General features: G+C 45.5%; 1 protein-coding gene across 1 annotated transcript in view; it reads right to left on the bottom strand.

Moving 5' to 3' along the window:
- Positions 1-2,816: 2,816 nt before the first annotated feature.
- UBE3C (ubiquitin protein ligase E3C) overlaps positions 2,817-13,712 on the bottom strand; it is a 141,451-nt gene continuing 130,555 nt past the window's right edge. The window contains exon 23 of the mRNA XM_025378882.1: positions 2,817-4,602. Within this exon, the coding sequence (XP_025234667.1) occupies positions 4,432-4,602 (171 nt within the window). The 3' untranslated portion in view covers positions 2,817-4,431. The remainder of the gene's footprint in view (positions 4,603-13,712) is intronic.

Raw genomic sequence — 13,712 nt, 5'->3', positions numbered from 1 at the left:
AACAGCCAAGTACAACCAGAACACGTTTCCAAATCCCCAAGGGTCTACCTACCACACAAAACACACACAGCCAGCTCAACGGTGCTGCCCAAACAGGCCCACGTCCTGAGCCCCAGATGTGTACATGGTCGTATCTGGAAAAAGTCTTTGCAGATGTAACTGAGGATCTTGAGATGAGATCATCCTGGATTACTGGGGTGTCTTTATAGGAAAAAGGCAGGACACTGGAGACAGGGGGAGAAGACACCAGCTCCCAGAGGCTGGAGGAGACAAAGGGTCCTCCCTGAGGCTGTGAGGCCTCCTGATCCCTGGAGAGGAGAAACGCTGCTGCTTTAAGCCACCTGATTTGTGGTAATTTGCTATGGCAGCCACAGGGAGCTGATGACCACGAACACGATGCCATTTTAAGAGCGACCACCTCCCCCCACACTTGAATGAGCTCTACCAGCTCTGGTCCTGTCAAGTCTGTGGTTCTGTGGATGTGAGCACGACAGCATCCATTCAGTCATCACCTCCAACTCATCAGTCCATCAGCACCATCCCAGTACCTAGCACAGCGCGTACGTGGAGTGATGCCGGCCAGTTCACACGCGGGTCCTGAGCTGTGAAGGCGTGGAGCGCCCATCATGGAGGCAGACTTCTGTCTGCAATCCTGGCAGTTCAAGGAGACGCCTGGACCTTGTGCTACACAAATCTAAGAAACATTCCCAGCAACTGAATCCTTTGGGTGACTCAATATGTGAACACCCTCCACAATAAATTCAAGACTGAAAATAGGCTGTTTCTCATGACATAAAATTGCCTTAATGAGCACAACAGATGTGCCTTCATTCTGGATCGTGCAGAAAGAAAAACCCAACGGCTTCTGCTGTTTGCCTCTAGGCAGCACCAGTTGGCTGGCTATGGTTCCCTCCTGTGACACCCTTCGAGCCTCTGCTCTTGCTTTTTCCCACTCCTGGCTCAGGGAAGACGAGGCTGGTGGTGGGAGTTCCTATCTGAACCCGAAAATTGGTGTCAAGAGATCTTCAGCTCAGTATTTTGAACATAAATAAGGCCTTCAGTTATAAGCTAATGATGGACATTGCCTCCTGTCAACATTTAGAAGTGGGCAATCGATGAATCCAAACCACAGCAGTTCATCTCGGTAATCAGAACGTGAACCATCCTTTTAAAGCAAAAGTGGGGCCGGGCGCAGTGGCTCACGCCTGTAATCCCAGCTACTCGGGAGGCTGAGGCAGGAGAATCACTCGAACCCCGGAGGCGGAGGTTGCAGTGAGTCCAGATAGTGCTACTGTACTCCAGCCAGGGCAAACGAGCAAGACTGTCTCCAAAAAAAAAAAAAAAAAAAAAAAGCACATAAAAAGAGATCAGTATTTAAAGAGATTACTGTTTCCTGCCTACTTCTGCAGAAGAAAAAGGAGTAGTAATGTAGAAACATTGCCTTTATACAGCAACATTTTCATCATTAAGACCTTGGTCAAAACTATTCTAACCTTGTAAGCTGTTAGAGCTTCTGAAGATGCGATGTTTGCAACCTATGATGCCAGTCACCTAGGGAGACAAATTCAAACATGGTTCTATTGTGTTCACAGTATGTTAAAGTCAAAAGCCTGTCTGCAATGCCCATCACATCTCCAGAATGCTCCCGTGAAACCTAAGCCTCTAGACTGTCCCTGTTCCACAGATCAATCAGCCGAGGCACAAAGCACTTAGCCTCAAGAACTTACCCTCAGAATTTTCTGCAAGCAGAGACCTTTGTGTAGTCAGTGCCTTTTCCCACCTGGACATGCTGGTCACCAGTCTCCCACTTTGGCCACCATCCAAGCATCAGGAAACCCCCCCCCGCCGCTGGGTTGATCCCAGCATGCCGCAGTGTGGCACTCGCAGCCCGTGTTTGGGAAGTCTAGGTCATCTCTCATTAGAAAAACCTCCAGGTGAACCTGCTGTTCTGTGAGGGATGCACAGGGTGGCTGCGACACTTCCTAGACTATCCTGCTAGCTGTGATGCTTGCGGCGAATCTGAACGAGCTGAGCATGCCCTGAATTTCTATTTGAGTTAACTGGATGCCTTTAGCTGTTTATTTTTCTTTAAAGTATGAGAAAGCTGACGTATTCAATTATTTCAGGTTCACCACTCACCTCCTCAGGAAGTTCCTGGAAGGAGTCATTAACCCTACCACAGCCTCTCCCGTGCTCCCAGTTCCACCACTGGAGGCCTGCCTGTCAAAGGCATGGATGCACAGAGTGTAGACTGCAGGCTCACGATGGGGTGGGACAGTACCTGGGTTCGCACACTCCGCAAAAGCACACACCATCGTGCAAACCACTGCAATCGATAAAGCTGCCTTAACGAGCTCAGGATACCAAAACAAAGATCTCTCTGCAGATACCACCTCATGAGAAATATCTCAATAACCCCAAGGGAACATTTAGGTTTGTGTACAAAATTACCAGAAAGCAGAAAGTAGGACAGAACCTAGAAAAGCGCAAACAAAACAAAAAACAAAGAAACTTCCTCCAGAAATTTTTCAAGAACTAATGCCAGACCCAATGGGAGACTCGGGAAGGCAACACCCGTGGCTGGTTGGATAGGAGCACACCGGCTGCCGGCCTGGAAGCCACGCTCAGCCCAGCCCCGATGACAGGCACTGCTCCCGAGGACCTCTGATTCTCAGGGAGTGTCGGCCATCTCACTATACTCCATTAGCTGGAGACATGCAAGCACCTGTGATAAAACTAGTACCATTCGGAAGCTGTGGCTTTACAAAGGCAGAGTGGCACTAATCACAACGATCTGGGGTAGGACTCCAACACAGTCTTGGGAAAAAAAAACATTTAATGTAAATGTTTAGCCATTAGAACATACAAATAAATAAATAAGCTCAGAATAGCTGAGGAAAAAAACCACAAGTAAGTGAATTGTCAATTTCTCTTCAGTCTCAGATATGCTATTTTCCAAAATACTGATAATAAAATATACAAATTAACTAATAAGATATAGAACATTCAACATAAAACAACCTAAAATAAAAAAGACCAACCCTAACTATTTTATTTCTGTATATCAAGACTACGAATAGCATTTAAATGCTTAATTTATTATTCAAATTAAGAAATTACACATTTTGTTTTGATCATGTTCATTGTCTTAAAAGTGTCATTCAGCTTTCCCACATTTAAAAGTATATTGCTAATTATGGTCAATTAACTATGACAGCCCACAGAGCCTCCAGTGACAGTAAAACACTAGACAGAAGAGATGAATGAGGATTTAAATCCCCTCCCCCAGCATCAGCAAAGGGTCACTCTGCTCCCACAGCTGACGCTTTGAAACGTTTCTGTTTGTCGAGACTAAAACCACCCAGCAACAAGTCAGGTCCTGATAAAGTGCCTACTGCAAGAACTACTGACACTCCCCTTCCCTGGATCTGCACCAGGGACTGTCCCGTCTTCGAGTCAGAGCAGCACCAGGAAGCAGAGGGTGCTGAGCACGGCCAGTCACCCCCAAATATCCAGGAAGACAAGTGGGCGCAGCCCAGGGGCAAGGAGGGCGAGCGGATGATGGAGAGACCGGCACGGCTAGCATCGGGACAAAGATGCAGCAGCCACTTTGGTTCAAACGACTTTAACGACACCCCAGTGTCTGTCCTCCCCCCAAGTAACTGGGTATAGTGGGTGACAGATGTTGCAGGAGCTGGGCAGACCCTCCTCTTCCACCTCCCCTGAAAGCTCTCCAGGCACAAAGTGGAGATAGAAATAGGACAATGAATGAAGTCCCCACCTCACCTCCACAGACGGTATCTCCAAACCATCATGAGGCAGGCCATGGTATACTGAAAACAAGCATGCTAGTCCCATTTGGGGAAATGGCTTAAAAAGCACAAATAAAATATTACCATCGTCATCTCTTTTCCAAACCTAACCACTCTGGGAAAGGCAGCAGAAAAAAATGCCTTCAGTTTTAATAATGAGGCTTGTAAACAATCCAACATGAGCAGCAGCGGCCCCGTGGCGTCTCAGCCTCAGACCCTGTATCTCTGCCGCCTGCGCAGCCTTGTCTGAACCCTGGAGCAGCCCTGCCTGCTCAGGAGGGCTCTGATCTCATCAGCAAAGCCAAAGCTTCATCTTTGGTTAATTTCGCTGAGATGCCACTAGTCTAGAATCTGTGCTCTTCTTGGCAATGTTACTAAAGTAGCCACATGGCACATAACGTGTTATTTTAAGTTATTTGAAAAGCAATGTCCCTCTAAATAAGTGACCACACCGTAATAAAAATCATTTAAAAAAGGAAGAGAAGGAGGAATGGCAGAATGAAAGAAGGAGCTTGGGAGAGCCTCAGGCGTGCAGTTTGAGTATCCTCGTGGGTCTGGGGAGGCGCTGCTGACGAAGGAAGCACTGGTTCTCTGCAGGGGTCGGATCCTAGCATCAGCTTCAGCTCAGCTCAAAGCCAGCAGCACATTCAATAGCATAGAGAAGTTTACTTCGCAAAAGTGTCTCGTCATAGAACTCAGGGAGCTTCAGCAGGTTCATGCAGGTGCTGGCTGTGGGGAGCCGCTCAAGGTCAGAGCCTCCGTTGTGAATACAAAATGCGGGATACAACTCCTGAAAAACAGCATGTGTACAAGATGTCACTGTAACAAGCATGGTATTACATGAGTTTTAATACAAAGCACACAAAATGTGCCAACTCCAATCAGTAAAAAGTTACCGCTGTAGTCACATTTTCCTGAAACCACATTTGCTTTGTTGTTGTTGTTTTTTGAGACTGAGTCTTGCTCTTGTTGCCCATACTGCAGTGCAGTGGCGCCATCTTGTCTCACAGCAACCTCTGCCTCCCGGGTTCAAGCAATTCTCCTGCCTCAGCCTCCCAGGTAGCTGGGATTAGAGGCGCCCGCCACCATGCCTAGCTAATTTTTGTATTTTTAGTAGACATGGGGTTTCACCACATTGGCCAGGTTGGTCTCGAACTCCTGACCTCATGATCCGCCTACCTTCGCCTCCCAAAGTGTTGGGATTACAGGCGCGAGCCACTATGCCCGGCCCACATTTGCTTTTTTAAAAAATTACGTTGATGGCTTAATTCTAAATTATATAAAAACCTGTGCACTGTGCTTCAGGCATAAAAAGGGATAAATAACATTCCAGGCCAGGCGCATAGCTCACACCTGCAGTCCCAGCACTGTGGGAGGCCTAGCTAGGGGATGGCTTGAGCTTAGGAGTTCGAGACCAGCCCGGGCAACATAACAAGACCTCATTTCTTTTTTTTTTTTTTTTTTTTTTTTGAGACGGAGTCTCGCTCTGTCGCCCGGGCTGGAGTGCAGTGGCCGGATCTCAGCTCACTGCAAGCTCCGCCTCCCGGGTTTACGCCATTCTCCTGCCTCAGCCTCCCAAGTAACTGGGACTACAGGCGCCCGCCATCTCGCCCGGCTAGTTTTTTGTATTTTTTAGTAGAGACGGGGTTTCACCGTGTTCGCCAGGATGGTCTCGATCTTCTGACCTCGTGATCCACCCGTCTCGGCCTCCCAAAGTGCTGGGATTACAGGCTTGAGCCACCGCGCCCGGCCAACAAGACCTCATTTCAACTAAAAACAAAAAAACCAAAACAATTAGCCAGGTGTGGTGAGTGGTGTGCCCCTATATTCCCAGCTACCTGGGAGGCTGAGGTGAAAAGATCTCTCAAGTCCAGGAGGTCGAGATTACTGAGGTATGATCACACCACGGCACTCCAGCCTGGGCAATGCACAGCGAGACCCTGTCTATAAAAGGATCAAGATTTATTCTATCTTTCCTGTACAAGCTATTCCTCGGGTTAACCAAATAACTGGTGAGAAGAAACAAAGCTGTTTTTAAATAGAAAATTCCAGCTAATACATGATACAATTATGTAATTAGAACACGGCTGTTTTAGAAGCACATTAAACAATGGGTCTAGGCAGTGATGATAAGTGACCACTCAAATCAAGAGGAATTTTGACACGGAGACTGATTCCAGCATTGTGGGGAGATGACTCACGAGAAGTGGATCTCTACGATGATTAAGGGAATGGGAAGCATACGACATTATCTATGTGATATTATTGCCAAAAAAAGAAAAACTCAAATTTAGAATCTGATGAGACCTCTATCGGTTTTCAAGAGATACAAAGAAGCAACGTAGTGCAACCCAGTTCCCCTATTATTTTTATTTAGTTTTTTGAGACGGAGTCTCGCTCTGTCGCCCAGGCTGGAGTGCAGTGGTGCAATTTCGACTCACTGCAAGTTCCACCTCCCGGGTTCACGCCATTCTCCTGCCTCAGCCTCCCGAGTAGCTGGGACTACAGGTGCCCGCCACCACGCCCGGCTAATTTTTTGTATTTTTAGTAGAGACGGGGTTTCACCGTGTCAGCCAGGATGGTCTCAATCTCCTGACCTCATGATCCGACCACCTCGGCCTCCCAAAGTGCTGGGATTACAGGCGTGAGCCACCGCACTGGGCCCCAGTTCCAGTTCCCCTATTAATTAAATTACAAGGCAAAATTGAGGGAGGTGGGCCAAATGCATGATGAAATGCATGATGGCTTGCTTGTGCCAGAATTTAAATAATTGTTAACAAAAAAAGCAAGATGATCGGGAAATCTGAACATTGTTTCAGATGTTCGTGACGCTCTGGTGTCTAAGGTGCAGTGTGAAAATTCTCATCCCTGTCTCACAGACGCCCAGCTCCCATTCCCATGGGCAACCAACGCTTCAGCGTCTTAAGTGCTCCCAGAGATTTAATGCATGCACGAGAAAACGTTCTCCCTCCTCTAGTTTTAAAATTGAGGCAGTGAGCACATTAGACACACTATTCCGTGCCTTGCTTTTCTCATCTGATAATGTGTCTCGGTCATCTTCCCTATCAACGGTGAGGCTGCATGGTGTTCCATGGACGTGTGTGGCACGATGTGCTGGTGGGTAATTTTCTCAGCTTCTTACAAAAAATGATGCAATGAATATGTACTTAGTTTGCACAACTGTGCAAACGTATCTGTAGGCAAAAATTCTGTTAGGGACTGCTGAACAGACTTAATGCATGAGACCTATAGGAATGTCGGTCCCCTGATGGCCACAGAGAACCAATAACTCCACCTTCCTCTTATACACAAACATCATTAGCTACTTGCCTCAAATTTGAGACACGTGATTTACGTGTTCTCTTCCAACCGCAAGACAGTAAGGCACAGACTGCCCTCAGTCTGCTCACGGTCCCAGCCTGTGCAGATTTAGTATCTGGCACGGATTTCAGAGACTTAACTAGGTCAGCCCTTCACTGCACACGTGTACACGAAAGTCTTGAGAGGTGGGCCTGGCAACAGGAGCAGGAGCTTCACCCATGTCCACAACTCCTGGGACTGCACTCTAAGAAATGGTTAGAGGCGCATGTGATAACTGATGCACAAGAGGTTCACAGCATGGCAGTGAAGAAGAGCTGTCAACAACTAAATAACAGGAAGTAAACCAGTAAACTCACATGATGGGACACCACAAAGTCCATTAAAAATATTTCAAAGAATAACACGAGGAAAAATGATCCTGATGTAATGTTGAGTAAAAAAGGTAGCCTATAAAACTGAACACAGGATACAGCTAAAATTATATTTAAAAATTACGGCCGGGCGCGGTGGCTCAAGCCTGTAATCCCAGCACTTTGGGAGGCCGAGACGGGCGGATCACGAGTTCAGGAGATCGAGACCATCCTGGCTAACACGGTGAAACCCTGTCTCTACTAAAATACAAAAAAAATTAGCCGGGCGAGGTGGCGGGCGCCTGTAGTCCCAGCTACTCAGGAGGCTGAGGCAGGAGAATGGCGTGAACCCGGGAGGCGGGGCTTGCAGTGAGCTGAGATCCGGCCACTGCACTCCAGCCTGGGCAACAGAGCCAGACTCCGTCTCAAAAAAAAAAAAAAAAAAAAAAAAATTACATGACCAGGAGCAGTGGTTCATGACTGTAATCACAGCACTTTGGGAGGCCGAAACGGGTGGATCATCTGAGGTCAGGATTTCCGAGACCAGCCTGACCAACGTGGCGAAACCCCATCTCTACTAAAAATACAAAATTAGCCCGCTGTGGTGGTGCAGGCCTGTAAAATCCCAGCTACTTGAGAGGCTGAGGCAGGAGGCAGAGGTTGCAGGCTGCAGTGAGCCGAGATCACGCATTGCAAGCCAGTCTGGGCAATAAGAGTGAACTCTGTCTTAAAAATATATATATGTGTGTGTGTGGGTGTAACAGGCCGAGTATGTTGGCTCACATCTGTAATACCAGGGGTGTGTCTGTGTGTAACAGGCCGAGCATGTTGGCTCACACCTGTAATACTGGTGCTTTGGGAGGCTGAGGTGGGAGATCACTCAAGACCAGGAGTTTGAGACAGCCTGGGCAACAGAGCAAGATCCTACCTCTACCAAAAACAGAAAAAATTATGCATATATACATTAACACACACTCATGTATGTAGATAAAAACGTGTACTAATAAAAGGAAACATAAAAAAACATAATAATGGTTAGAATGGGAGAAAATATAGATTTCTTATACTTGATCACAATTTCCAATTTTCTATAATGAAAACATTACTTTTATTGGAAGGTTAAAAAAAAAATCCAACAATATAAAAAAATGTGCTTTCTGTGCCAACAGTGCTCCCACAAACCTGGTGAATGTTCCTGAAACCTGCTACACTTTTTTCTTCTTTTAGTCGGAGTCTTGCTCTCTCAACAAAGCTGGCGTACAAGGGCACAATCTTGGCTCACTGCAAACTCTGCCTCCCAGGTTCGAGTAAATCTCTTGCCTCAACCTCCCCAGTAGCTGGGACTATAGGTGCCCATCATCATGCCTAGCAATTTTTTGTATTTTTAGTAAAGATGGAGTTTCGCCATGTTGGCTAGGCTGGTCAAGAATTCCTGATCTCAGGTGATCCGCCTGCCTCAGCCTCCCATACCCGGCCCCCATTCGACTTTCTGTAAGTGTGGCAACCCCACAAAGCGCCACGGTACAAAAGGGCATGGATTCTCTGTATGCCCGGGGAAAGTGGCGTTAGGACAGGAAGCAGAGCGGCTACGGTGGGTAGACTAAGCTGATTTCCGGGAAAAGACTAGAACTATGAAGAAGCTTGTGCTGAGGCTTGAGGGCGTTGAGCATAGGTGCAGATCTAAGAGAATGCTGGCTATAAGGAGATGGGAGCATTCTGAACTGGGAGGAGAGAAGAGGAGGAAGGGCCAAGAGATCCAGCTCTAAGTGTCATCTTTTGTTTTATTATGAAGACAATACAATCTTATGTTCAAAAATAAAAAAATTAAAAATTAAAAAAATAGAAAAGGTAATTACCTTCTAACAACTGTAGTCGAACGTGAATAAAACTAGAGCAATGTCCCATTCTGCAGGAACCTTTGGAAGCCCTGAAGCTGTCACAAAGAACGACAGGCACCCAACTGGCCACACCCGCATTTCGGTTGGATTTTGTTTCAATTATGTGTTGAGTTTAGCATATAATTTATGTTAAGGGTAAAACTAGTAAGAGCACAGCCCACAAAATGCTATGAAGAGGGCGGGCGCGGTGGCTCATGCCTGTACTCCCAGCACTTTGGGAGGCTGAGGTGGGTAGACCACCGGAGGTCAGGAGTTCAAGACCAGCCTGGCCAACATAGTGAAATCCTGCCTCTACTAAAAACACAAAAAAATTAGCTGGGAGTGGTGGTAGGTGCCTGTAATCCCCGCTACTCGGGAGGATGCGGCAAGAGAATTACTTGAACCCAGGTGGAGGCTGCAGTGAGCCGAGATCGCGCCACTGTACTCCAGCCTGGGCAACAAGAGCGAAACTCTAGCTCAAAAAAAAAAAAAAAAAAAGCTATGAAGAGACTGACATGATTCTTATTACCGATCTTTGTAGGTCTCTCTACTGTTAAATATAAACGTCATTAAAAATATATATGTGGCATAGAATATGTGCTAAAATCCATTGTCTTTTTTTTCTAATTACAGTTTATTTGCTACTTTAAATCTCTCATAAAAATGTTAGAACGAGAACCAAAGGAGAACTAGAAAGAACATTTATCACACTTATTATTCAGCATTCTGAGTGTGTGAGGGCAATAATTCTCACAAATGCTTGAATATACTAAAACGGAAGCATCGCATTTTTGAAACAGAAAAGGATCTCTGAATGAGGGGGTCAGTGATGCTGGCAAAGTCACTGCATAAATGAAAAGCTTAAAATATATTTTGCAATTAAATGCCACATTTAGTGTTTCTTTCACAAGGCTAATTGAATTTCCTACTTGGAGTCTTAAAAGTAAAAAAATGAAGTTCTTCACTGAAATCTGAGTCAAGGGCACCATTTTGTGCATAATTAAATACAGTACAACGGGAATTTGCATTAATTCAGAGTGAGAAAAATCATCCATTTATTATGTGGCCTGATGGTAACTTAACAATTTTCTACAGCACTTTAATGATTTTTTGTCTGTAACAATCACATTTATTAAACATATTAAACTTTAATTAGCTTTAGCAGATGTTATTCTTCTCCAATAATCTGGCACTAAGGAGTTTCATAACTTTAAAATTATGCCTGCCTGCCTTTGCTATTTATAGTACTTCAACTGAAAGACATTTTCTTCCTTTAAGTCTACATTAATTATGGCAGCCCTGGCAAATCCAGGCATACTAAGCTAACCGGAAAGCCTAAATATTAAGATGATTTTTCCAAACTGGATGTCTAACATATAACAACTTCAAAAACACTTATCATGGAAAAATCAATTAAATTTCACATATGTTAGAACACTGAGAAAAATAAAATAATAGGAAGACTGTCTCATGGATGCTCAAGAAGTGTTTTCCATGGTATAACTCCATTACAATTGTGCAGGGTCATGATTGGGGTAGGGGATTTTCCCTTTTAGTCTATTTGGGATTTTTTTTTTTTTTTTTTTTTTTGAGTTTTGCTCTTGTTGCCCAGGCTGGAGTGCAATGACGCAATCTTGGTTCACTGCAACCTCCGCCTCCCGGGTTCAAGCAATTCTCCTGCCTCAGCCTCCCGAGTAGCTGGGACTACAGGCATGCACCACCATGCCTGGCTAAGTTGTTTTTTGTATTTAGTAGAGACGGGGTTTCACCATGTTGGTCAGGCTCGTCTCAAACTCCTGACCTCAGGTGATCCACCTGCCTTGGCCTCCCAAAGTGCTGGGATTACAGGCGTGAGCCACTGCGCCAGGCCAGTCTATTTGGGATTTTAAAAGCTAATGTAAATCCCTCTACTTCTGTTCCCCTAAACCTACGACGCTCATGCAGCTGAAGTGGCCATGCACAAACCCGGAGGCATCACGGAGGTGGAGAAGGCTCTTGCACTTCTAGGCACACGTTAGTTGGCTGTCAGAATGTCTAGAACCTACATCTGGTAGGACTTCTAATTTTTATTGCTACTCACATGATTAGCATTATCTCATTAGCCAGGAGCTGACAAAAATCTCTGCGTCTTCCAGTGTTTTGATGGGAGCAGGTCCTCCAAACTTCCTTTTATGAAATTAGATGAGATGCATAATTTTCTTATCTCTAGCTTTGGAACAAACTAGTTTTGAAACAAAGATACTACAAGGCTTGTCTATCATAATAAATGTTAATAAAATTACCAAATGGTATTAACACCTTTACTGATAAAACGTCGTCTGCATGCCTCACCTGCAGTCCTCCTGCTCTTTAGACCCCAGCACAGCAAGCCCTCCAGACTCCACCACCAGCACAGGACGTGCCCAGTTTTCACTGCACTTGAGAGATTTTCGTATCTGGTCACATGGGTCGCGCTTCCACCTCTGAAGGAGACCCATCTATTTCTTTACACACGAACCAGGACGTGCCACTAAACCGTTCTGGGTCGCTCCGGTTAGGTGTACCGCTTGTAGGCGGCAGCGTTTTCCTAGCCCTGTCTCAAAGTCTTTTTCTTTTAATACGTGAGTTTCTCCGCACTCACTGTTGGAACGCTCAGGCTTCTCTCATTTTATGTTTTCTATTTTATGATTCTGAATGTTATTTCCTACCCCAACCCCTGTATCTGGTCAACAGAGTTGTTGGTTCTGTTTGTCTTGTTTTGCATGGTTATTTTTTTCTCTCCAACAATTTGGAAGATTATCATTTCTACTAATATCACTGAGTAATGGTATTTACTAACACGTTTAAGTTTATACATCTTTATTATTCATTACTTCCAGAACGTAACGGTGTCGATGATCGACCTCCTATTTGAAACAAACTGCACTTAGGCCTCACTTCTTCCCACCTCTCTACTGGGTCCCAGCTCCAGTTCTGAGGGCACTTACTGAGACGCTGTGTTAGTTTATAGTCAATTTTTAAGAATAGCTTAATTGAGGTGTACTTGGCATACTATAAGATTATCCGTTTAAATGTACAATCCAATGATTTTAGCAAATTTACAGAGTTCCACAGCGACCCCCACAATCCGGTTTTGGGTCACTCCACTTCTCCGAAGCTCCTGCTGCCACCTCCAGTCCTGTGCAGCCCGCGACCCGCTCTGTGTCTGTAAATGTGCCTTTCAGGCCGGCCGCGGTGGCTGACGTCTGTAATTCCAGCACTTTGGGAGGCCAAGGCGGGCAGATCACAAGGTCAGGAGATCAAGACCAGCCTGGCTAACACGGTGAAACCCCGTGTCTACTAAAAATACAAAAAAAAAATTAGCCGGGCGCGGTGCCAGGCGCCTGTAGTCCCAGCTGCTGAGGAGGCTGAGGCAGGAGAATGGCGGGAACCTGGGAGGCGGAGCTTGCAGTGAGCTGAGATCCGGCCACTGCACTCCAGCCTGGGCGACAGAGCGAGACTCCATCTCAAAAAAAAAAAAAAAAAGTGCCTTTCAAAGGACAGTTTATCCACACAGAATTACGTATAATTAATACGTCGTACTGTGTCTGCTTTGTTCACTTAGCACAGTGTTTTCAATATTCATACACAGTGTAGTAGATATCATTTATTGCTTTTAAATTCTGAATATCTCTTAATCTATAGAATTTACTAGCAGTTTGTGTACTTATTTCCAGTTTTTGGCCATTATGAAGACTTGCTCTGAACATTCATATACACACTGTGTAAACATACGCTGCCATCTGTACACTCACGAGAGTGGGGCTGCGACATCACACTGACGAACATTCTCAAGATAACGTGCCTGCACCCCTTGAAAATGGGGATACAGAAGAAAGGAAACTAAAGAGCATGCCAATTAAATGCAACGTGTGGTCCTGGATCGGAATTTACGAAGGGCGTGAAGGGACAACTGGCCTAACACCTGAAGAGCCGGTCACAAGGTGACTGCGGTGCTCTGTCCCCACTGAGCATTGACTCAGGTCTGAGTGGGGCCTGAAAATGTTCATTTTTAACACGTGCTCAAGTGATGCTGCAACTGCTCGTCCCAGGACCACACTCTGCAGCCAGTGGATCCGACCAGTGCTGTGTGTCAGAGTCCAGTTTCTGGACTTGTAATAATTTCATTGTGGCCATTTAAAAAATGTCTCTAGTCTTAGGAAGTATGCGCTGAAATATTTAGGGAAGACCTCATGTCTTCAACCTACTCTCAAATGACTCAGGAAAGAAATGCATGAAAAGAATGATAAAGTAAATGTAGCAAAACGTTAACAATTGGTCAGTGCGGGTTTAGAAGTTCCTGGTCAATTCTCACAACTTTTCTATACATTTAA

The sequence above is a fragment of the Theropithecus gelada genome, chromosome 3 (genome assembly GCF_003255815.1).
Source record: "Theropithecus gelada isolate Dixy chromosome 3, Tgel_1.0, whole genome shotgun sequence".
Lineage (NCBI taxonomy): Eukaryota > Metazoa > Chordata > Mammalia > Primates > Cercopithecidae > Theropithecus > Theropithecus gelada.
The sequence above is the reverse complement of the archived record's forward strand: the minus strand, read 5'-3'. Positions and strand labels throughout refer to the sequence as shown.